Source organism: Hemiscyllium ocellatum, chromosome 21 (genome assembly GCF_020745735.1).
Source record: "Hemiscyllium ocellatum isolate sHemOce1 chromosome 21, sHemOce1.pat.X.cur, whole genome shotgun sequence".
In the NCBI taxonomy this organism is placed as follows: Eukaryota; Metazoa; Chordata; class Chondrichthyes; order Orectolobiformes; family Hemiscylliidae; genus Hemiscyllium; species Hemiscyllium ocellatum.
Genome location: NC_083421.1, coordinates 51,562,162 through 51,588,073, shown reverse-complemented (window position 1 = coordinate 51,588,073; position 25,912 = coordinate 51,562,162). Strand labels below are relative to the sequence as shown.

Sequence of the window (25,912 nt, the reverse complement as noted above, 5' to 3'; positions counted from 1 at the left end):
GACAAACAAGTGAAGTCACACATTACATGATAATACCTTGAATGAAAATCTCATATTTTAAAGTATAGAAGTCAATTGTCAAAATAGAGAACAGCCTTTAGATCATGTTGGCGAATAGAAATGAGAGAAAACAGAGGCCCCAATTGCCATAAACAAACTCTTTCAACTCGCTGATATAGCACATACCAAAATTATGAAAAATACAACTATGACATTTAAAAAAAAGGCATTCATAAATTTGTATATTTCTTACATTTGGTGCAAATGGCACAAAATACCAGTATCCTCTTCTCTTAAATGGATCAGTCATGCTCATAATATAATCATTCTGATTGTCAAGGGCAATTCTGAGAGCATTGATTTCATTTGTTAAGTCTTTCATCTCATCTAAGTTACCTGAAAACCAAACAAAAACGTATACTAGTAAACAGCTTCATATTCTTTTTGAGATGCAGGTGTTTTTGCAAAATCAGTACTTACTACCAGTTCCTTACTAATAATTAAAATGTTAAGCATCAAGTACATAGTTGTGGATCTGTGGTCAAATGCAAACCTGACCAAACAGGAATGACATTTCTTTCCTAAAAGTGATTCAGGTGGATTTTTATAAAGAATCCTCTAGTTCACAATGGCAATTACTGATTCTAGAGTTTTGTTCCAGATTCGTTATATTAAAATTTAAAATGTTCCAGCTGTTGAGACACGTTAGAAACCCATTACCAGATCCTTAATAGAATCTCTAGGTTCTGAATCCAGAAACACAATGCCTATGCCTATGTTAAAAAAAAATCTTCTTGCCACGAAAGTATTGGTAGCAAAGCCCTTCAGAAAATAGCAGAAAGCAGTCTTCTTGATCTATTGCAGTCCATAGAATTGTTAGGAATGGAGTTCCAGAATTTTGAATGCAATTAAATGAAGTTGACTGCAGGGGCACATGTTTTGGCAAATTCATAGTCAGAGAAGGAAAATGGGGTGATTTTCTATCTACAAATGAACTACATTCAGTTACCAACAGAAAATAATCTAACAAATTATTACACAGTAGCACAGGCAAATGTTTCACCAAAACAATATTAAAAATCAAATTGAACAATTTAATAAATTGCAGAGTTGCAACATATTTTAAAAGCTAAAAACAGAATTATTTCTGGTTTACCTACAAGCAAGTAGATTCAGTTAAGAACAGACTACCGTCATTAAATTCCATCTTGATCTACTATGTCTGTATCATTCAGCAACAAATCACTAATCATTACTCATGACTGGTTAGTTAAGAGGATGCTATCAGACCACTGAAACTGGCAGGATCTTACAACATCAGTGGATACAGTAAACAACTTATCCTTTTGGTTGCACTCAGGGAACAAAGACAGAGATTATACTGCAAGTCTGTAACAGGGGGCTGATTAGTTTAAAAAGTGAGGTCTGCAGATGCTGGAGATCAGAGCTGAAAATGTGTTGCTGGTTAAAGCACAGCAGGTTAGGCAGCATCCAAGGAACAGGAAATTCGACGTTTCGGGCCAGAGCCTTTCATCAGGAATGAGGAGAGGGTGCCAGGCAGGCTAAGATAAAAGGTAGGGAGGAGGGACTTGGGGGAGTGGCGATGGAGATGTGATAGGTGGAAGGAGGTCAAGGTGAGGGTGATAGGCCAGAGTGGGGTGGGGGCGGAGAGGTCAGGAAGAGGATTGCAGGTTAGGAGGGCAGTGCTGAGTTCAAGGGAATCGACTGAGACAAGGTGGGGGGAGGGGAAATGAGGAAACTGGAGAAATCTGAGTTCATCTCTTGTGGCTGGAAGGTTCCCAGGCGGAAGATGAGGCGCTCTTCCTCCAACCGTCATGTTGTTATATTCTGGCGATGGAGGAGTCCAAGGACCTGCATGTCTTCGGTGGAGTGGGAGGGAGAGTTAAAGTGTTGAGCCACGGGATGGTTGGGTTGGTTGGTCCCGGCGTCCCAGAGGTGTTCCCTGAAGCGTTCTGCCAGTAGGCAGCCTGTCTCCCCAATATAGAGGAGGCCACTTTGGCTGCAGTGGATGCAATAGATGATGTGTGTGGAGGTGCAGGTGAATTTGTGGTGGATATGGAAGGATCCCTTGGGGCCTTGGAGAGAAGTATGGGAGGAGGTGTGGGCGCAAGTTTTGCATTTCCTGCGGTTGCAGGGGAAGGTGCCGGGAGTGGAGGTTGGGTTGGTGGGGGGTGTGGACCTGACGAGGGAGTCACGAAGGGAGTGGTCTTTGCGGAACGCTGATAGGGGAGGGAAGGGAAATATATCCCTGGTGGTGGGGTCAGTTGGCCAAATGGATGGTCTGCAATGTAGAATGATACCAACAGTGCTGGTTCAATTCCTATACAGCGGATGTCAATGTGAAGGTCTTCCCTTCCTGATCTCACCCCTTATCCAAAACATGGTGACTGTCAGGTTAAACCACAATAACCAGTTGTCTCTTTAGTGAGAAAGCAGCCTCACAGTCCTTGAGGTGACTAGTTTTTACCTTTAATTCTGCGAAGACCTGTACATGTGAGGCTTTGGACTTCAGCAGTTGCTTTACTGCTTTATAATTGTATAGGATAATGTTGTTTCTTAGGAATGCATTGAAGTATTAAATGGAACTGATTACATAAATGTACACACAAGTTAAATACATCTTGAGTTGCACAAAATCCTGGTTAGGTCCCATTTGGAGAACTGAGAGTAGAATTGGACACCACACCTTAGGAAGGATAGTTTAGCCTTGGAGGGAGTACAACGTGGATTTACAAAAATGATACCTGGATTTCAAGAGTTAAGTAATGACAAGGGATTACACAAATTTGACCTGCTTTCTCTAAAATTTAGAAGGCTAAGGGGTGATCTAATTGAAAACTTCAAGACATTAAGAGGAAAAGATTAATTATTTCCATTGATTGGGGATACGGGAACTAGGGGGCACTGTCTGAGAATTAGGGCCAGAACATTCAGGAGAGATGTTAGGAAGAACTTCTACACACAAAGGGTCGTTGATGTTTGGAACTGTCTTCCACAAACAGCTCTGGATGCTAGATCTGAAACTGAAATTTGAGACAGATAAAATTTTGTTCAGGTATTAATGGATATGCCCCAAAGATAGGTATATGGAATTAGGACACAAATCTGTAATAACCTCATTGAATGATGGAACAGGATCAAAGGGCTGAATGGCACATTCATGTTCTTATGTAACTGGAAGGAATAGGCTTTGACATAGATTTTTAACTTCTGCGCAGGAATAGTGCTGATGTTACAGATCAGTCCTCTGGGAAAGAAAAATTAGATCGTTTCTGCAATGGATGGCATTTTATATATGTAATTGAAAATCAACTCTTTAAAATCAAATTATGCAAACTGACTCATGATGGCTAGAAATAGCAGTCAGCAAATTAAACAGATGAAACTTCAAACAAAAAAAGATTTACAGGATGTTTTACACGGAAACTAAATTATTTGTTTGAAAGTTACCACTGGTCGGCATTGCAATCCGACAGATGCAAATGCCCAGATCTTCCAATTGGAAGCAGGTTAGTTCTTTGAAAGATGCGCAATGAAGTTCTTTGAAGATCTCTATACACCAACTATGCTGGAAATTTGTTAAATTTAAGCTTCTCATGGACAATTACCAGGCATCTGGTACTGTCCAACCAACTCTCCAATTCGGAGTTAATCTTGATGATTGGTTCTCATTCATTTAAACTGGACAGTTACACAGGAAACATTACCTTCTCTGGTTTGATCCAGATGATCTTGGAGGTGTTTCAGTTCTGCCCGTTGTTGATTTAGAGCCCGATTTAGTCTATCAATTTCTAATTGTTGGCCATTTACAGTATTTGCTCCAAAATCAAATGATTGAACTCCATCCAGAATCTAAAAAGAAAATTACTTAAGGATTGGAATACTGTGTTATAATCATGGCACCAATATGAATGCAACAAGCACATAAAGATACAAAGTTTTGGAAGAAAGGAAACTGATCATGCAGCTGTATAGAAATGGTTCCTATAATCTCAGTTGAAATACTGTGTCATAATAATACAGCATTGCTTAAAAAAGCTGCTGCAACAGATAAACGTCATCCCTTTCATTCGCTGCAGTGAGAAACATTAAATTAAAACTTTACTGTTATAGGAAGAACAAACTTGAAAAATAAAGTGTTTAATATTATTTGTTTAATCTCAATTACATCCAATCTAATCTATCAAAACTAGATTTAAGATTGAATTGATTGGTGATGTGGTTAAGCGACATTGAAAATTAGATGGAAATTGCACAAGGGCCAACAATGTAGTACAACTATAACTAAAATGCAACAGCCTTTATAAGACCACATGAGATATAAATGCCTGTCATAGCACTAGATTTTGTATTTATAGTTTGGAGAACCTACCATGCTTGGGGTGCAGCATCACGAGATGAAAAGGTGACAAATGCTGCATTCCCGAAATGTACAGCATCTACAAGAGGCACTGCAACAATGCACCAATATTCCTTCAACTGAATTGTCAAAACCAAGATTTCTATCATGCAGAAGAACAAGGTCACAAAACCATGGAAACAACTGCCAGCAAGTTCCTCAAGTTGCACACCACCCTGCCTTGGACTTGTATCACCATTACCTCTCTTTTTCTGGGTCAAAATTCTGAAGTTCTTTCCCTACCAGCACTTCCGGTAAATTTAAACTGAAGGAATAGAAGCATTTAAGAAGGCAGCTCATCACCAACTTCTTGACTGGCCTTGCTAAAACTGCACAAATTAATAAAAATCTTAATTAAATATTACTTAGAAATTACAATAGAGACAGGCAATTGAGTCACTGATTTACACAATTGTTTATAGCATGATTTTTCACTTTTTCTTTTATGCTCTGGTCTAATTTTGCCTTAAAACGCATTTACTCTGTTTCAATCAGTTCAGATGGATGCAACTTAAAATTTCAGAGATCCTTTGACTCACATAAAAACATGCAATGTGCGTAGTCGATATGTCTACAATTTTTTGACTTCACCTGACTTTCTTTTTCTTTTAATAGGTTCTGTAGCATATCGATTTCAGCTTCTGCCTTGGCAAGGTCACAAGCCACCCGATTTGCCTCAGCTTGAAATTTTTCTGCTAACTCCATTTCCTACAGCAAAAAAAAATGCAAATCCACAAGTAAAAGGTGAAAATAATGTACATTTTTGGCATATCTTGTTCCAGGGAATTTAATGAAGTTGAAATCATGTATTCTGCATATATTTTCCATTCAATAAAATGTATGTTACCTCAGTTCTTTCATGGCTAAGTTTTTGAACAGTCCCCTCAAGAACTTTTATGTGGCCTTTGGCAGTGGACAGTTCTTTTGCTGCCACCTTCTCAGAAGTAGCCACTGTTGACTTCAAATCTTTCAAGTCTTTCTCAAGGCCACGGAGTTTCAAATGCATTCTTCGACCCTCTATTTTGCTCTACAATTAGATTCAAATCAAGTCAAATCAATGTCTTCCTTTTAGCCTCCTAGGTCGTCAAATAATGGCTAGCCATGGCTCTCTATACTACTCTATTTTTTTGGTACCATGATATCACAATAGGGTAAGAGGAGGGGGCAGAACCCCAGAACTACTCCAGCTGACACACAAGAGATTGAACCCATGCTGTTGGTGTCACTAAGCACTACACTCCAGCCAACTGCTCTGACACACTGTATTTGTACACTTTTATTTTAATCTATAAAATGTATATCTTTATTTGTTTTCCAGAAACATAAACATTTATGAGGAAACAGCATGAAATTTGAAACTTGAAGAAACAACTCTCACTTGGATAATATTTCAAGAAACTAGTAAACATTTAAAATTTAAAAAATGCATTTAAGTTACTTTTGAATTTATACAGTTGTTCCAGTGAAAACGTAACATAAATCCAATCAGTGAGAATATATTACCACAGAAAAAAGTTAATGTCATTTTCTCTAGATGGTAGGTTGTCAGTTTTCAGGGAATCTGACATAAAGTCACATATGTTTGTGGAACGGTAAGTTAGATGCACTCATACTTTCCAAAATATGTACATAAATATTAATTCTTTTCTACTTCATATCTCCACAAAGCGTGCATGAGGTGAGAAGCTGTTTAGAAAAAAAGGTACCTTCCTCCTCATTAACTTTTATTTCAGATTTCGAGCATCTACAATATTTTGCTTTTGTACCTCTACAGGAAGATAGTGCAGACAATGACAAATTATCTGCTGGATCAAATTATGTCAGTATTTCCAATAAAACTTCAGAATTACTGGTGATGTTAATGAATTTGCAAAACAAACTCTAAATGATGGCAGTTTGAGTTCTACTGTAATCTCTTTGCTTATTTATACTTTTCTCCACCATTGCAAGAGAAAACTTTGGTATAACTGTTAGCTCATTATCTAGCATTTTCCCTTCCTTCAAGAAGCTTGCATTCATTACCCTATCTTTCTAGCCACTTTCTACTATAGTCCCATTAGGTTTGTTTCTAAGTTAGCACTTGTCTTATTCTTGCCTCTCTAGTAAATCTGTTGTCTTATGTGGTCCCTTTACACCCATGAATCTGATTAGCTGGGCAATCTCTAGTCACTTCCTTGTATTCTTTTTCACAATTGCTCTCCCTAACTCCTTCCAAATGTACTTCCTTCTGTATTTGTCCCTGAAAAAAAAACCTGGCCACCTACTGTAAGCCCTGATTTAAAGTTTATTTCCTATCTTAGGTGCTTCCTGAGCTCTATGTCTGTAAGACCCATCTCCTGCTCTCTGGATCCCATTTACACCAAAATACGTTGAAACCATCCTGCTTTCTAAACTAATTGAATGGCTAATCTCTTCAAATACTGTCACCTCCTTTACAAAGATGAAGTCATGATACCTCAAAACAGTTGTTTTAAATCAATGATCTTGCAAACTGCCCTATTTCCATTTCTTTTTGAAAGTCTTTGAAAATGTTTGTGCTTTACAAATTTTCCAAAACTTTAAAGCAACTCTGTTTGAATTTTGCCAATATGCTTCCACCTTTGTTGTAGCACTGATACAACCCTACACAAAATATATACTCATAGTTATGATCTTGGTGCATTTTCCTTCTTAACCACTTTGTAGCCTTTTACACAGTTGACCACAGAATTCTCCTGTAGTTGTGTACTGCATTTGGCCACTCTTCTTAATATCTCCTCTTCTGTTGGACTATCCATTTTTCCCTGCTGCATCTTTAGAAAATATCTGGAGTTGTTTTTCTAATGCCAAATGCTCTATATTTATGCTGAAGTTGTGCCAAATCTAACTAAGCAAATCATATGGAAAAAAAATTAATAGTATGAAACACTTCAATGGAATATTATTGAGGGAATGGGACATAAAAAAAATACTCCCAGCTCATAACACCCCAACCTCTGCCTCTTCCCAAAATGCACAAATCTGCTCACACACTCATAATTTCAACTGTTGCTGCCCAAAGAACTTATTTCTTCCTAGATTTGCTCTCCCCTTGTCAAGTCTCTTCCCATTTATACCGATATGACACTTCAATTTCAAAATTTTCAGTTTGTGGACATCATCTGCCTCCTCTTCATCATGAATGTACCATCTCTCTGCACATCCAGCCTGAGGAGGTCTCTGCTTCTTTCTTAAAAGAAGGGCCTGGAAGGACCTTAACCTCCACCGCAACCTTCTGCCTGGCTGAGCTTGTCCTCACTTTGAATAACTTCTCCTTTAGCTCCTCTTACTTCAGACCAAAAAGTGTTGCGATGGGTATCTGCACGGGTTCCAGTTATTCCTGCCTGTTTCTGGGGTACATAGAGCATTCCTTGTGCCAGTCCTTCTTGGGTCAATTCCCATAAATCTTTCTCTGGTACATCAATGTCATCACTGGTGCAGGTACCCTCTCTCATCCAGAATGAGAAAATCTGCTTAATTTTGCTTCCGATTTTCATCCTTCTGTCACCTTCACCTTGTCCATCTCTAACTCCTATATTCTCTTCCTTGACAAAAATGCTTCCATTTCTGGGGATTAGCTGGCCACTGACATCCATTACAAACCCACATTACTTGACTATATATTCTCACAGCTGCTAACTGCAAGGACTCTATTCCATTTCCCCACTTTCTTTGTCACATATATTCTAATGACATCCCTTTCAGCAGTTTGCTGCCATTTCCACCAACTCCAGCAAGATGCCACCACTAAATACACATTTCTCCCCCCTTTCCTCCCTTGTCAGCATTCTGCAAGGATCACTGCTGGGAGATCTTGGTCCTCTCCTCCCCCACTTCCAAAACATCCCCACACTTCCCTTGGTAAATACAGAAGGGGCAATACTTACCCGTTTAGCTCCTCTCTCCTCACATCTTTGGCAACAGATAGACGTCCCAGGTGATACACCGATTTTCCTGCACTTCACTCAATCTGGTCAATTGTATTTCTGCTCATTATAGTCTCCTCTACATTTGGAGGATGAAATGCAGACTGGGAGCTCGCTTTGCAGAACATCTACATTCTGCCCCTAAAAATGACCTTAAACTTCCATTTGTTTGCCAATTGAAAACATTATCATCTTTCCTTGCCAATATTTCTGTCTCGGGTCTGTTGCAGCGCTCCAGGAAAGCTCAATGCAAGCTGGAGGAACAACTACTTATCTTCTGCTTAGGTTTGTTACAGCCTTCAGGTCTCACCCTCAATTTAAGTAATTAGAGAGCATAAATATCCCTTTTTGTCTATTACCTACCCCGACTATCCCAAATCCTGAAATAGGTTGCTTTTAGTACAGCCAACCTATTTTCAACTACTCATAAGTCGGGTTTATCTTCTTCACTGGTGTACTATCAACAATCTCTGTCTGCCTATCTTTTTCTGTCTCTCTGGGATTTTCTACCAACTATCCACTCACTCCTTTTCCCCTCTACCTCCTATCACAAGCTTAATTACTATCTTTGTCTAGCTGCCTCTAGTTCTGAAAAAGGGTCACAGGACTTGAAACATTAATTCAATTTTCTTAATGCATATGCTACCAAACCGTAGTTTCTCCAACAGTTTCTCCAACAGATCTGTTGGCTTCAGATCTTCAACATCCACAGTCTTTGTTTTATTTAAAAATTCACTATTGTGTCCAGAAAAAAAAACAGAACTGATTTTTGATTTGAATTAGCTAAGCAAAATAAAATCAGATGAAATCCAAAAAATGGACTTTTACCAATTCTATGATTACATAATAAAATTTTTGTTACCTTGTTTTCTTTGTCTTCAAGTTCTGTTAAAAGCTTATCTCTGTCTGTGTCAGCCTCCTGGAGCTGTTCATCAGTGAATGCCTGTAACTCCTGCATATTAGTCATTTGCTCCTGCAGATGCAATATTTCATTCTTCAATTCCTGTGCCTGAGCCTCATTGACTCCTTTTTCAGATTTTATCTGCAAGATGATCACAATTAGGTTCTCAAAAGGGTTACCAAAAGTATATTAATTGAATCTAATTTACAGAACACAAAAACCAGATGTACATGTAGAGTGACATTTAGGAAAATGTGGATAAATAACTGAAGAATGAATACTATAAAATTGAAATGCATATTTTTTCTGGAAGTAATGTAAATGCTTCTTTGCATAATTTACCATTTTCATTCATCAAACAAAACTGAGAGACTCCACTGCCCAATTTTGCTGAATTGGTTTTCAAATTAGGGTTAAAAAAATGTGGTGCTGGAAAAGCACAGCAGATCAGGCAGCATCCAAGTAGCAGGAGGGTTGACGTTTCGAGGGTCGACGTTTCGAGGGTCGACAATTCACTCTGTGGATTGTGCAGAAAGGTTGGATGCCCAGGAAATTTGATTACAACCCTAAAATCAGAGTCATACTGCACAGAAACATACCCTTCGGTCTAACCTGTCCATGCCGAATATAATCCCAAACTAAACTAGCCCCATCTGCCTGCTCCTGGCCATTCTCCCTCCAAACGTTTCCTATTCATGTACCTATCCAAATATCTTCTAAATGTTGTAACTGTACCAACATCCAACACTTCCTCAGACAAACCACCCTCTAAAAAAAATTGCCTCTCATATCTTTTTTAAATCTCTTTTCTTTCAATTTAAAAAATGTGTTCCCTTGTCTTGAAATCCCAATGAAACTGCAAATATCTTGAATCAGAGATCTGAATTGGATGTTTTGAAAATTAGACTGGGGTCAAGCAAGGCTGTGAGATAACCTCTATACAATTTATAATCTACCTGACTGTGGCTAATCACCTCAACTTCCCTTATGCACGAATATTAAATCTCTAATTTAGTTCATGGACCTTAGTCACCTCTCTGTCAAAATGTTAAATGTCAACCATAGACATACATGGTCTACATATCTGCATGGGGCTTGCAGGCCGTTGTCGTTGTCTACCAAATCTGCATACAAGAAATTGTGTTTGTCCGGAATGTTGCCCAAAAAACTCATATCATACCAAAGCTGGGCAGTGAAATATTCTACCATCCACGCATGTTGAAGGAGACACTCAGGAAATAGGTTGCCCATGTCTTGACAGCCACCATCTGTCTTTAACCACTGACAAAGAGATCCAAAACTGGATCAATTGCAACAGCAGCACACCTCTGTACAAACGACACATGTGAGAGTACGACATTAAAGACCTCTGAAAATCAAAGGAAGTCAGAGCACAGGCCAGTTCTTATCACTCCACTTCTGTACTGCAGTAAGCCCTGCAATGCGCATCAATAACACAAATGTGATAAAGAAATTCGATCATATTTCTTCTGCTGTTCACTGTGCATTCAATAGGTGGACCACCAAACAAACACTAGTGTCCTTCTTGAAGCTGTGCAACAATAATTCTGGCACAGTTTCTGCAAAATGAGCTTTGGTGGACTGGATACAGATTCCTGATGGCCAAAAACCACTTCCCATTCCCTGTTTCCTTAAGTCCGAAGTTGCCAAAGGTCCAAGGAAGGACAAAGAAAATACTTCAAAGACAATGAAACAACATGCTGCAGCAGCTGTCCACCAACTGCTCAGAACGGTGACAACTTGTCCATCAAACTGCAACATGCTTTGAATCTCAACATCTTAATGATGAGGCACAGTGGCAGAAAAGAAGGAAGTAAACCCTGCACTCCGTATCTCAATTTTTACCACTTGGGTCACTCTGCCTCATGTGCCAAATAACCTGTGGGACAAGAATCAGATTGTCCACTCACATTAAGTTCCATACCAATAATGTGCACCCTGAGTAGATAAATCTGTGAAACAAGGAATAGTTGACCAGTATTTACAGAAAGACCCCATGAAGGAAAGATTGAAGACTACTGATTACAGATACATTTATTTCCTTTCTTTCCAAGAGTTTTTAAATAAAAGATTTGTATCTATCTCAAAAGGACAAGAGTTTAAAATTACCTATACACAATATATTGGTATATCAGTGGGTAATCCAGGTGACCAAACACCACCACACAGTATAGTATTAATCTAGCATATTGCATGATTGTATGAAAACTTTTCTGCTAATTGTTGATGCATAAAATAAACTTAGTTAAGTGTTGTTTTACTATTCTCTTTTTACTTTTAAGTTATTAACAGAGTATTTTGTACAGTAATTGAACAATGCTATTTGATGTAAATTTGTCAGCCTACAATTACCAATGTCTCTACTGCTTTTTCACAAGCAGTCTTGCAATCCTCCTCTTTATTTTTCAGTTCATCCTGCAATCCAATTACTTCCTGTTCTAACTTCTGCTGATGTTTTAAAGCTTCCTCTTTTTCCTGCTGTGAGCGGCCCAAAATTTTATTCAACTGTTTCTGTAATCCAGCAAGATTCTTTCCCAAAGTATCTCCTTGGTTATAAGGCCTAAGAATAAATAAAAAAAGTTCTCATTTCCTATTAGAATTAAGCACAAAGTTTCTTTTAAAATTCAAACATTACAAAAGCTTTTAAAGCATGCAATAAATAACTTCAATACACCGGAAGTCTAACCTAATTTCGTGAATACCAGAATCCAGTTTTTTCCTGAGCTCAGAGACACGAGCAGACACTTCCTCTGGATGAATCATTGTTTTCATGGCCTGATCTATATGTGCCTGAAGATCCTGAAGCTGTTCCTTCAACAAGGAGTTATCAATCTGTAAGGCAAATAATATTAATACTACAGTAATCATCATACTCCATGTGTGTTTAAAAGTATCTGATTCCTTTTCTAAATAATATATTACATTACAGTTTACAGGTTCAGCTTACATTTGTAGAATTATGCATTGTTGCTGGTCAAAAATTAATGCAGCTGGTGTGTAAAGCTCCATATGGTGAAATTTTAATGGTGTCTTTTAAGGCAAAAGATAGGAATACTTAATTTTCCTTTTTTGGCACCTTGTAGCTTCAGATGATGTAAAACCAGATCTAGTTCAAATGCAAATCCTTTGCTTTGCCCTAACAATATGTTACACCCGAGTTCAGATTTTTAACACAAAAAAGTCTGAAAATGGAAGACTCGCAAATAAGAAAAGGTTATCTTTTTAATTACAGGCGCCAGAGTTAAAACTAACCTACTCCATCAATCACTGATACCATATTTAAATTTGGTGCTCATCAGTAAAAAAAACTTTTAAAATTGCAGTTTGGTAGCCATTCCAAAGTTTGTTTTAGGAGCAAAAGCTTATCAGGTGCCTTTATTTAAGAATAAAGAGGATATCTCCCTGAACAGCTTGCCCAACATTTTAGTTGAATGGTGATGAGAACATCAATAATTTTTCAAGCAGTATCTAGGATCTATGTGATATTCTTGCCAAATTAGCACTGTGACATAACTAATTTGCAGTTCCTTGGTATTGATGTCTGTGGGGAACTAAAGAATGAAGTGCAACAGTAAACCAGTAACATCTGAAGTATGATGAGTATTGTGTAAGTTTTGTTGGCTCAGTTCATGATCTTAATAATCTTAAGCAAACAACGCAACATGGTTCACAATATTTGAAACAGCATATTTTTTTCAAGAAAATTTGAGCAAATCTTCTCTCGGGATTCACATAACATTTTATTAGATATGCATTGTGATAGCTATTGTTTATGCATCACAAGCTTATTGTGCGAAGCTGAGTTCACACTTAAACAATAATATGCAAATATTTAAATACATTTACATCATAAATATCAAGAACGAGTTTGTTATTTGCCAAGAAGTAACAAGTGGCTTATTGCCATGAGATTACTCCTTAATGCTGCGTGACATTAAATGAATCACAGTTAATTAGGAAAAATTGTCACAATTATTATTTTAAATAATTGTCAGTCAGATTTCACTTACTTTAAGACTTTTTAACTGAGCAACTAACTTCTTGTTTTCATGCTCCTTTTCAGCCACCAGTTGAGCCTGTGCTATGGCATTTTCTAGAGCTTGCCTTTCCTTTTCCAGCTCAGCTTGCAGGGCAGATTGCTCCATCTAGAAAGTCAATATTCCACCATGATAGTAGGTAACTATTTTTAGATCCAAATAATTGACAGGATGCAGAAACATTCGAGCCCTTAGCTAAGCCTGATAACCAAAGATGCATTTGAGCTTTCAAAACTGGTGAGATCAAACAGTGCTTTATGTTTCATTTGTAAACTGATCTAATAGCGTACATAACACCGTTAATTACAGATCCAGTGTCTATTATTAGGTAATTTCATATCAATAACTTGGAACCTCTAGGATTTTACCAAGATTCAAACATTATTAGTGTTTTAAAAGAAGTCATAATAACCATTAAGGAAAGTAATATCGATCTAAAACTAAAGCAAAGAAGATGTCCAAAACATAATATTGCTGAAAGACCAACTTTACTTCACTCAGTTATTGAACAAAAACTGCTCTTCTTCTACAGTTTAGAACTACTTTTATCCATTCAAAATTATTCCCTTTAGTTTCCCTATTTTATATATTCATTTAAAAAGGTTCTCATATCAGTTATAAGATTGTTAATTTCCTTTACTACTGTTCATATGGACATCTCTTTTCCATAACAGAAAACCTGACATGAGACAGAAGTTGATAAAAGATATTTAATGCAAAAACAAAGGAAGAATAAATGAAAACAGAGCAGAAGTGTAAAACAATGACTAAGGCATCAAAAAAAATAAAACTATTATGATACATGAATATTTAAATCATTGCAAAGTCTTAATTGCACATGCGCTGTTCCAACAACATACATTGCAGGTGCATGCAGGTTGTATTTCCACTGCCTTTCTGTTTGTGGGCTTTTCCCAGGAGCAAGATAGCAAATGAGACCATATATGTTTTTCACAGAACTAGCAAGGAACCTGGCTGGGTTACTATGGCTACAGTCAAATAAGTTAGCTTAGAACAACAAGGATAGATGTTGTTTAAACTCCAACTGCAAGCATTGTATGGTCTGAGATTGAGGGGAACATTGGAACATAGAATCATAGTAATGAGAAAGGCGACAACAACTCCTTCATCTTAATCCACAGCATTGGTGCTCTACAAGGCTATGTACTCAGTCCCTTACCATACCCCATATACACTCATGACTGTGTGTCCAAATTCAGCTCTAACTCCATTTACAAGCATAGTCGGTTGGATCTCAAACGACGAGACACAGTACACAAATGAAATACAGAGCTTAGTAGCATAACGTAAAGACAAAAATCTCTCCCTCAAAGTCAGGAATGAAGGAGTTGGTCATCGTCTTCAGGAAGTAGAGTGGAGGACACATCCTTACCTGTATCAATGATGCTAAGATGGAGATGGTCAAGAGCTTCAAGTTCCTAGGAGTAAATATCACCAACAATCCATCCTGGTCCATCCATGTCGACTCTATAGTCAAGACAGCTCACCAATGCCTCTACTTCCTTCTTCAAAGGTGAAGGAAATTTGGCCACAAATGTCCATTATGACACTTACCAATTTCAGTAAATACACTATAGAAAACATCCTACCAAGATGCATCACAGCTTGGTGTGACAACTGCCAGTCCCTCTCAAAAACCAGCCTTCCTTCCCATGACTCTGTCTCTACTTCCTGCTGCCTCAGGAAAAGCAACCACCATACGCAATATTTTGCGTTCTACTCTATTATCCCTACTTATGTAAGGTACGATTTGCCTGGAGAGCATGTAAAACAGTACTTTTCACTGTATCTTGGTATGTGACAATAATAAATCCAATCAAATCAGAGTTACATAGCACACAGAACATAGAAAAATACAGCGCAGTACAGGCCCTTTGGCCCTCGATGTTGCGCCGACCCAAGCCCACCTAACCTACACTAGCCCACTATCCTCCATATGCCTATCCAATGCCCGTTTAAATGCCCATAAAGAGGGAGAGTCCACCACTGCTACTAGCAGGGCATTCCATGAACTCACGACTCACTGAGTAAAGAATCTACCCCAACATCTGTCCTATACCTACCACCCCTTAATTTAAAGCTATGCCCCCTCGTAATAGCTGACTCCATACGTGGAAAAAGGTTCTCATTGTCAACCCTATCTAAACCCCTAATCATTTTGTACATCTCTATCAAGTCACCCCTAAACCTTCTTTTCTCCAATGAAAACAGCCCCAAGTGCCTCAACCTTTCCTCATACGATCTTCCTACCATACCAGGCAACATCCTGGTAAACCTCCTCTGCACCCGTTCCAGTGCCTCCACATCCTTCCTATAGTATGGTGACCAAAACTACACACAATACTCCAGATGCGGCCGCATGAGAGTCTTATATAACTGCAACATGACCTCAGGACTCCGGAACTCAATTCCTCAACCAATAAAAGCCAGTACGCCATATGCCTTCTTCACAGCACTATTTACCTGGGTGGCAACTTTCAGAGATCTGTGCACATGGACACCAAGATCCCTCTGCTCATCCACACGACCAAGTATCCGACCATTAGCCCAGTACTCCATCTTCTTGTTACTCTTACCAAAGTGAATCACTTCACACTTACCTACATTGAACTCCATTTGCCACCTTTCTGCCCAGCTCTGCAGCTTATCTATATCCCGCTGTAACCTGCCACGTCCTTCCTCACTGTCAACAACTCCACCGACTTTCATATCATCCGCAAACTTGCTCACCCAACCTTCTAGCCTCTCCTCCAGGTCATTTATAAAAATGATAAACAGCAATGGTCCCAAAACAGAACCTTGCGGAACACCGCTAGTAACTGCACTCCAAGATGAACCTTTACCATCAACTACTGCCCTCTGTCTTCTTCCAGCCAGCCAATTCCTAATCCAATCCTCTAACGCACCCTCAATGCCATACCTCCGTATTTTTTGCAGTAGCCTACCATGGGGAACCCTATAAAACGCCTTACTAAAATCCATATACACCACATCTACCGCTTTACCCTCGTCCACCTCCTTGGTCACCTTCTCAAAAAATTCAATAAGGTTTGTGAGGCACAACCTGCCCTTCACAAAACCATGCTGACTATCCTTGATCACATTATTCCTATCCAGATGTTCATAAATCCTATCCTTTACAATTCTCTCTAAGACTTTGCCCACAATAGAAGTGAGACTCACCGACCTATAGTTACTAGGGTTATCCCTACTCCCCTTCTTGAACAAGGGAACCACATTTGCTATCCTCCAGTCTTCTGGCACTATTCCTGTAGACGAGGACATAAAAATCAAGGCCAATGGCTCTGCAATCTCCTCCCTTGCTTGTCAGAGAATCCTAGGATAAATGCCATCAGGCCTAAGGGACTTATCTATTTTCACCCTTTCCAGAATTTTCGACACCTCTTCCCTACGTACCTCAAAGCCATCCATTCTAATTAATTGTGACTCAATATTCACATCGGCAACAATGTCCTGTAACTGAGTGAATACTGACAAAAAGTATTCATTCAGTGTCTCTCCAATCTCTTCACTCTCCACGCACAACTTCCCACTACTATCCTTGACTGGACCTATTCCTACCCTAGTCATTCTTTTAATCTCCCAAAAGCTTCACTAGATTTAGTTATAAGATTCTCACAGCTAAATGACTTGCCTATATTGTCAATGTTCACACTCAAACACCAAGGGGTGGCACAGTGGCTCAGTGGTTAGCACTCCTGTCTAACAGCGTCAGGGATCCAGGATCACCTAACCGCATCATCCGCCGACATTTCCGCCAGCTCCAAATGAACCCATCACCAGGGATATATTTCCCTCCGCACCCCTATCCGCTTTCCGCAAAGACTGTTCCCTCTGTGACTATCTGGTCAAGTCCACAACCCCCAACAACCCACCCTCCCCTTCTGGCGCCTTCCCCTTTGTAAAACCTGTGCCCACACCTCCTCCCTCACCAGAGTCCAACTTCCACATCCAAAGTTTTGCCTGCACTTCCACAACGTCATTTATTGTATCCGTTGCTTCCGATGTTGTCTCCTCTACATTGGGGAGACCGATCACCTTTTCACAGAGCGCTTCTGGGAATATCTCCAGGACACCCGCACCAACCCCACCGTCCTGTGGCCGAACTTTCAACTCCCCCTCCCACATGCAGGTTCTGGACCTCCTCCACCGCCACTTCCTCATCACCCGACCCTTGGAGGAAGAAAGCCTCGGAACACTTCAACCCCAGGGCATCAATGTACACTTCACCAGTTTCCTCATTTTCCCGTCCCCACACCTTACCCCAGTTCCAATCTACCAGCTCAGCACAACTCATTACCTGTCCCAACTATCAATCTACATTCCCACCTATCTGCTGCACCCTCCTCTCCGACCTATCACCTTCACCCCCACCTCCATCCACCTATTACCACTCACCTACCTTCTCCCCAGCTCCACTCCACTCCCACTTATCTCTCCACCCCAGAGGCTCCCAGACTGATTCCAAATGAAGGGCTTTTGCCTGAAATGCAAAAGCCATTTGCATTTCTCTGCTCAGATGCTGCCTGACCTGCTGTGCATTTCCAGCACCACTCTAATTTTGACTCTCATTTCCAGCATCTGCAGTACCCACTTCTATCCTGGATCAATTCCAACCTCTGATGATCGACTGTCTGGAGTTTGCACACTCTCCCCATGGCTGTGTGGGTTTCCTCCCACAATCCAAAAATGTGCAGGTTGGATGAATTGGCCATCTAAATTATACATAGTATTCAGGGATGGGTGGGTTAGGTGCATTAGTCAGGGGCAAATTTGGAGTAATAGGTTAGGGGAATGGGTCTGTGTGGGTTACTCTTTGAACGGTCAGTGTGGACTTGTTGGGCCTAACAGCCTGTTTCCACGCTGGGGGGGGATACTATGATTTGTGGAACCTAAACTCTAGCCAAGGGTTAAAACTTTCAGAATTTGGAAAACACAAACATCAAGATTCAGATATTAAAACAAAATCAAATACAGTAGAAAATGGAAATCTTTTAAAAGGAAGCTCACTTGACTAATGTAACCTTGGTGAATTTTGACAATGAACAAAGCAAATATTATGTTTCTAATGGGGTTCATGATATCATTCTGATCAATTTCAACAAGTTCTGGGCAGACTGGGAGGTATGAACTGAAAGGCATTTTTCAACAAGGATAGTTGAATATTTGTGCTGTTTCTAGCCTGTGGACTATATATGCCCCCTAACTTTAGAATGCACAATAAGCAAAAGCAATAAAAACTGCACATGCAAATTAAACAAAAACCTAAAATACTGTGAAATGGAAGACTGGATTTCCCAAAACACTGGGTTGGATTTTGCACATGGTATCAAAGCAAAGAGTTCATTGTTGACCTCAAAGAACGCTGCCCACAAAGCTCTTTTGATCCAGTGATTTCTGGTTTTCCTCTTTTCCAGACACCAGTTTAAGTCGGTAGCCAAATAGAGAGGATCTCTTGCCAAACAGTGACAGTGATATCAGTGCAATGGAAAATTATCCATTTACTGTGAAATTAATTATCCATTTACTGTGAAATTTCAAAGAGAATGCTTTTCTTAAATTCAATGCTGCACTGAGCTTTGTAAACAATACTTTGATGAAGGTCTGCAGCTAGCTTATCTCTGTTTGAATTCCATAAACATTCAACTCAATCTTGCGATAGTCGAACTCAGCGAAAGCTGAAGAACTGTTATGTCTAAGACCAGGGGATGAGAGAATAATAATTTGAGTTCTCCCAGTCTCTGCCCTTGACAGCGTAATAAGAAACAGTATAAGGCAAGCATCTGAACAATGCTCAGTACTCCTTACATTGAGGCATCTGGCTTAGTGTAATGGAGTCAATCCTGCAGGATTAAGAATAAAGCTCCTTTCTTGCCAAGTCGATTTAAATTTCAAGACAATCAGCAAGCAGGTGAGCAACAATCATACTGAAGTATGCATACACAACAAAGCATATAGTTAAAAACACTGAATTCCTTCACTTTTAGTTTAATAACAACATAAAATGATTAATCCAATTTCTACATTAATTCTGATAAAACATAATTAATATTTTTTTAAAAATATGGATTTTTTAAAAAATTCAGAGCAAACTGACATTCCACAAATATAAAAAAATCGACTTCTCAGTCCAGTGAGTGTTTACCAGCAAATTCAAAGTTAGATTGATGTTCAAACAAAAGACCAGTTATACTCCAATTTGTGAAGAGGATTTAAACAGTTTACAGACAGCTAGCTATCAATAGGTTAAGTGAGTGGGCAACAAGTTGGCAAAAGTAGTATTGCATGGCAAAATGTAAAGTTGTTTATTGTAGAAGGGAGAACAAAAGATCACAGTATCATTTAAAGGGAAAAGAGTTTGCAGAAAGCAGCAAAGGGACTTGGGAGTACTTGTGCACAAAACACAAAGCTAGCACACAGGTACAGCACTTAATCAGGAAGGCTAATGGACCAATGGGACTGATTTAGTTTGGGAACATGGTCAGTGTGGACTGGTTGGACCAAAAGGTCTATCTCCATGCCGTATGACACTATGACTAGGTTGGTCCATATTTCAAGGGGGTTGAAACATAAAAGTCTTACTGCAAATGTTCAATGCAGCCCGTGGATATATTTAGAGCACATCTTCTGTAGAAATATAAAATTACTGACAACAACGTCTGACCCTGTTACTTTGTCCTGTGTGGACACCTGAAGTTGTTGTCAATTACAATAGAATAATGACAGCAAACACTGACAAATAGATTGTCAAAATCCAGGCTATAAGATTTGTGCAGGGCACCTGCATTTTGCAAAAGCTTTTCAATTAAAATATACCACAAATACAACAGGATCTGGACCAGATGGGCCAATGGGCTGAGAAGTGGCAGATGGAGGTGCTGCATTTTGGGAAAGCAAATCTTAGCAAGACTTATACACTTAATGGTAAGGTCCTAGAGAGTGTTGCTGAACAGAGAGACCTTGGAATGCAGGTTCATAGCTCCTTGAAAGTGGAGTTGCAGGTAGATAGGATAGTGAAGAAAGCATTTGGTACGCTTTCCTTTATTGGTCAGAGTATTGAGTACAGGAGTTGGGAGGTCATGTCGCGGCTGTACAGGACATTGGTTAGGCCACTGTTGGAATATTGCGTGCAATTCTGGTCTCCTTCCTATCGGAAAGATATTGCGAAACTTGAAAGGGTTCAGAAAAGATTTACAAGGATGTTGCCAGGGTTGGAGGACCTGGGCTACAGGGAGAGGCTGAACAGACTGGAGCTGTTTTCCCTGGAGCGGAGGCTGAGGGGTGACCTTATAGAGGTTTACATATTTATGAGGGGCACGGATAGGATAAATAGACAAAGTCTTTTCCCTGGGGTCGGGGAGTCCAGAACTAGAGGGCATAGGTTTAGGGTGAGAGGGGAAAGATATATAAGAGACCTAAGGAGCAACTTTTTCACTCAGAAGATGGCATGTGTATGGAATGAGCTGCCAGAGGAAGTGGTGAAGGCTGGTACAATTGCAACATTTAAGAGGCATTTGGATGGGTATATGAATAGGAAGGGTTTGGAGGGATATGGTCCAGGTGCTTGCAGGTGGGACTAGATTGGGTTGGGATATCTGGTCGGCATGGACGGGTTGGACCGAAGGGTCTGTTTCCATGCTGTACATCTCTATGACTCTAAATGATGTTCAGCCAAGTTTCTGAGAATTATTTTATTGCCATTTATGGATGGATAAAGGATTAATCACAGAGTGATCATTTAGCTATTACCACATTGTTGTGTGAGACAATTTTCTGCATGCAAAGCAGCTGCTGCTTTCCTCCGCCACAAAAAATGGCCAGACATCAAAAGTACTTCACTGTTTGCATTGCATTTTGAGACATCTGGTTGTTGTAACAAACACAACCAATTTTAAATTAATTTGTTCATGTAGCAAAAGTTATGTTATGGAATCAATAGAAAACAATACTGGAATTGCTGAAAATGGACGTTAGCCACTTGTAATTTAGATTCTAATTATTAAATGAGGTAATGAACAGAAGTTTAGAAATCACAATAACCAGATACTTAATGGGAAATCAAGAGAAAATTTTCAAAAAAAAAATTCAACTACCAACAAACCCAAGTATACAATGCAGTACTTTGAAATCTACTGAAAGTAGATTTAGTGGAGGCATTCAAGAGGGCATTGGATGGTCTTTGGATAGTAATAATGTGCAGGGATATGGGGGAAAATCAGGAGGTTGGCATGAGATAATAGAGCTGCTGCAGACCCAAATGGCCTCTTTCTACATTGCAATCATTCTGTGATGTGCAACTCTTTGTGCTGTAAACAATGCCATAAATAAACAAAGAATTTACTAGTTAATGACTTCATTATTCCTTAACACTTTTAAATAACAATTACCATGTCAACTTTGGAAGAATGAGTAAGGGTCAAGATTGTAACTTACTTGACTAAGCTTCCGGAGTCGCTCCAGTTCCTCTCTAAGCTGGTTTGCTTCAAAATCCCTTGCTTGCAGTTGAGATTCTAATTCAGCTTCATATTCATTGAGGTCACCTTGAGCCTGACGTAGAGATTCATTCAACTCCTGTTGCTCTTGTAAGGAATGCTCCAGTTCAGACATCTCCTATAATGAGAAGTAAACATGGACTCTGAAGATTACGATAGTCATTAAGGTTTAGGTTCCGCAGTGCATTCTGTCAAGTAAATCCATTACTTACCATTTAACTATAGATGTTTCTATATTATCTGCTTTGTATGCTACAATGTAATATTTGCAATTTTTTTGTTTGGTAATGTGTTATTTGCATAATTACAACAGGAATATGGACATTCTAATTAATCCAGCAACTTTATGATTAGATTAGATTCCCTACAGTATGGAAACAAGCCATTTGGTCCAACAAGTCCACACGGACTCTCCAAAAGAGTATCCTGCATTTTCCCTCATTTCCCTCTGACTAATGCGCTTAACACCATGGTTAATTTAGCATGGCCAATTCACCTGACCCGCACATTTTTGGATTGTGGGAGGAAACCAGAGCACCCAAAGAGAACCCACGCAGACACAGGGAAAACGTGCAAACTCCACACAGACAGTTATCTGAGGCTGGAATCGAGCCTGGGTCCTTGGCGCTGAGAGGCAAAAATGCTAACCACTGAGCCACCTTACCGCCCCATTATTGTTCTTCCTATCTTGCTAAAATACATTATTGGTTCATAGCTGATTATCAATTCCTATTTATCATCGGTTGCCAATTTGTCAGATGGTACATTTCAGTTGAAGTTTGGTTGATTAGGCCTTTATCATCATCACAAATTAGTGAAATTTTAGGGGAAAATGGAGTTGAATTTTAAAATCATATTTTGTGCAAAATTATTCTTAACTGTATTTTGTCAGTTGTTTCTTGGAAAGGATTCTAATGCACTCAAATACCTTTCTCAAGTGCTCTGCATCCATGGCAATGACTTCTAGCTGATTCTTCTGTTGTTCCAAATCAGCCAATCGAAGCAACAGTATCTCCTTTTCTTTCTGTAGCTCTGCGCATTCCTCCCGAGCTTGTTTTGCCTGCCCCTTTACACTCTCCAAGTACTCTTGCAGCCCAGCAATTATAGCTTCGAGGTCCCGTTTCAATGCCTCATTGGCTACTATACGGCCTATTAAAAATGCATTAGGATGAGTTAACACTTAATGCACTGGTCACAACATTTATGTACTTTACCATTACAGAACTTGGATGCTATTCAGCAGGATTAAGCAATATAAATAACATAATTGAATTGCAGCTTTTCTTGATGCATTACATATGCAGGTATATAAAAAAAGCAGGTGCTTTTCCGCCCTAAATTTAGGTTTGGAACCTCATTTTGATCTGTTTGCATTGTTGAAAATATAAAAGCAATTTAGATCGTTTTGAAAATGAACCTTAAGAGTTCTCTTAGCATTTCAGCAGAGCACAGCTATTTGCACAGTAATCTGTTTAACCTCTTTAAGAGGGAACTTCCTCAGAGAATACAAAAAAAGTCTTAACAGCTACCTTCTGTCAGCTGGTCTTCAAGATCCTTGATATCCTCAGTTTCCTTAGCAATTTTAGAAAGCATTTCTTCCAGACGCTTCTCTAATAGCTTGTATTGCTTGGACATCATGTCAAATTGTTGGGTTTCACTGGTCATTTGAGCTTTCAAATGTACCTAAGCAAAAAGCAATCCTAATTAATGTAAATTGCCTTAAATAAGAATGCTATTATGCGCCATATTTTAATTAAGGCACAATTGATATTACATAATAGTCAGTAATTTAAATAAATTTACAAAAAATTAATTAATTCTTTATCATCTAATTTTTTTTTAAATAACTCTATGTTGGCTTCAATGTACCACTAAAAGAGCCAGATGAACTCCAACAACTGTTTTATACAATATGGAAAGCATGTCACTACCTGAAAGCATCAAAAGTAATCATAAATATTCAAATAATAAAAGCAAGAGAAACAGAATTCCAAACTGGCCTTGATTTTGTGTTTTTAAAGAACATAAATCAGACTTTCTAATCAGGTTCTGAACATGAAGCTTCCAATCATTGATGGTCAGGTGTCCTGGCTATACTAGGTCCCGAATGGTACATTGGTAGTTCTTAAAGACTGCATTAAATGATATGATGAATAAATTAAAAGGGATATCACCACATAAAGGACAAGTACTAGGTATGTATAAAAAATAAACACATTGGTTGCTTTATAAAGGCTGATATTATTTTCAATATTTCTTATGGATACAGTATCTAGGTAGTTAAATGTGTGGCACAACTTTAAATCTACCTCCAGAAGGAAAAGAATTAATTCATTAATCAACACCTTTAAGTCAGAGCATCAAGGTCATTTAACTCAGCCTGAAGAAATCCAAGTCACAAAACTACTGAACATCAAACTACAAACTTAGCTTATTTTTGAAATGGACTCTAACTTGGCCAACCTATCCTTGCCACGCAGTAATCTATATTTGTGGGTGCGTGCGTGCGCGTGACACACGTGTGCAAGTTGTTGCAGATTTGAGGAGGAGTACCACAACACTTGGTCCACATTTTTCTGGAGGTAGCGGACAAAAAAAACAGACATAAACTAAGAAAAACTAGGTTAGGATGTGTTTGCACAGCAAACTGAATGGATCTTCACCGGACATTGACTTATTGAACTCTGTAATTCACCTGGGCTTATGCCAATATTTTTGAGTAATTTGTAACCTCTTTCCTCCTTCTCTGGATACACGCATGCAAATATGAGTTGCAAACCATCCTTAATGCATTTTGAATGCATTAGTACAAATCAACTTTTGTTGCTATCCTAAGGAGTTTTGCTGTGGATCAAGTTAAAATCATACTTCATATATAGGGCTTGGGGAAGTATACCACTGCCACTTATAAAAGAAAAGGGAAAAGAAAGAAAAACGTAAAAACCATCTCTGCTACAGTCAGAAGACAACTTCAACTCATCTCTCCCTTTTGTTAGTGACAGTCATAATCTCAGATATTTAATAGAACTATCCAGTTAGAAAGAAGCAAAGATGGATTTTCATCAACATTTTATTTAAATTCATTAACTGCTGTGACGAAACTGATTGATACATTACTTATGTTGGAATGCTAGATGTTAAACGAGCATGAGAACAGTCTATGTCGATAGCCATTCTGACTTGTAAGATAGTTAATGCAGTTTAGGGCTTAAAGTAGAAAATGAAAATATACCCAAACTCAATATTTCTTACTTAAGTTAGTGTCAGAGATTAGGGCAACACTCCTATGTTTTATATGAATCCACATCCCAATATTTTCCTTTACTTGTAATCATTTCAGCCGATAACACCAAGTGATTCATATTTGTCAGATTCCAAAATGAAATCTATCTTGACAAGTTATGAGCTTTATTTTTCCTTTCACATACCATAGAGATCAGTTACTGATCATATTCACAAGATGCTGCTCAATGCACTTTTAACAAAAGGTTTATTATACAAGAAAAAAAACAAACTATATTATATTAGAACAAGCACTACTGGAGCAATCTCATTACAAACACAGAAAAGATTAATTCCTTTTATCTTAGCAATAGTCTGACAGATCCTTAAGCTCAGTGAAGGGTCACTGCAATCTACGTGCTAAAACTCCTTGCTCAACTGGGATGACTGTAATTAGCTTCCTTTCAGTAAGTGTCTATGCACTCACTAGATGTTATTTACTTCAGTTTATGTCTCTCCACAAGACTCTTAAAACAAGCTACTGATTCAGCTCACCATTACTTAACATGGTTAAAAATCACACAACACCCGGTTATAGTCCAACAGGTTTAATTGGAAGCACACTAGCTTTCAGAGTGACGCTCCTTCATCATGAGCGACACTCTGAAAGCTAGTGTGCTTCCAATTAAACCTGTTGGATCATTTTAATGAGCAAATAAGCTGGATGTAGAACATAGAACTAGCAGCCAGTGCCAGTCCAGTTTTGAGCATGAAGTGAGGATCACATTTATGTTTTTTTTCTCCCAAACGAAAGTAATCAAGTCTAAGAAAGA

General features: G+C 38.8%; 1 protein-coding gene across 5 annotated transcripts in view; it reads right to left on the bottom strand.

Moving 5' to 3' along the window:
- The window catches only part of cntrl (centriolin), a 123,426-nt gene that overhangs the window by 48,061 nt on the left and 49,453 nt on the right, over positions 1–25,912 (bottom strand). For 4 of the 5 annotated variants that reach the window (XM_060841459.1, XM_060841462.1, XM_060841460.1 and 1 more), the window contains 11 exons: positions 23,387–23,540; positions 22,786–23,006; positions 21,799–21,975; positions 13,297–13,431; positions 11,973–12,118; positions 11,639–11,846; positions 9,227–9,406; positions 5,268–5,447; positions 5,012–5,128; positions 3,729–3,873; positions 254–396 (listed from right to left, as the gene is read on the bottom strand). In XM_060841459.1, the coding sequence (XP_060697442.1) occupies positions 254–396; positions 3,729–3,873; positions 5,012–5,128; positions 5,268–5,447; positions 9,227–9,406; positions 11,639–11,846; positions 11,973–12,118; positions 13,297–13,431; positions 21,799–21,975; positions 22,786–23,006; positions 23,387–23,540 (1,806 nt within the window). The remainder of the gene's footprint in view (positions 1–253; positions 397–3,728; positions 3,874–5,011; positions 5,129–5,267; positions 5,448–9,226; positions 9,407–11,638; positions 11,847–11,972; positions 12,119–13,296; positions 13,432–21,798; positions 21,976–22,785; positions 23,007–23,386; positions 23,541–25,912) is intronic. The other variant, XM_060841461.1, reaches the window with a different exon arrangement.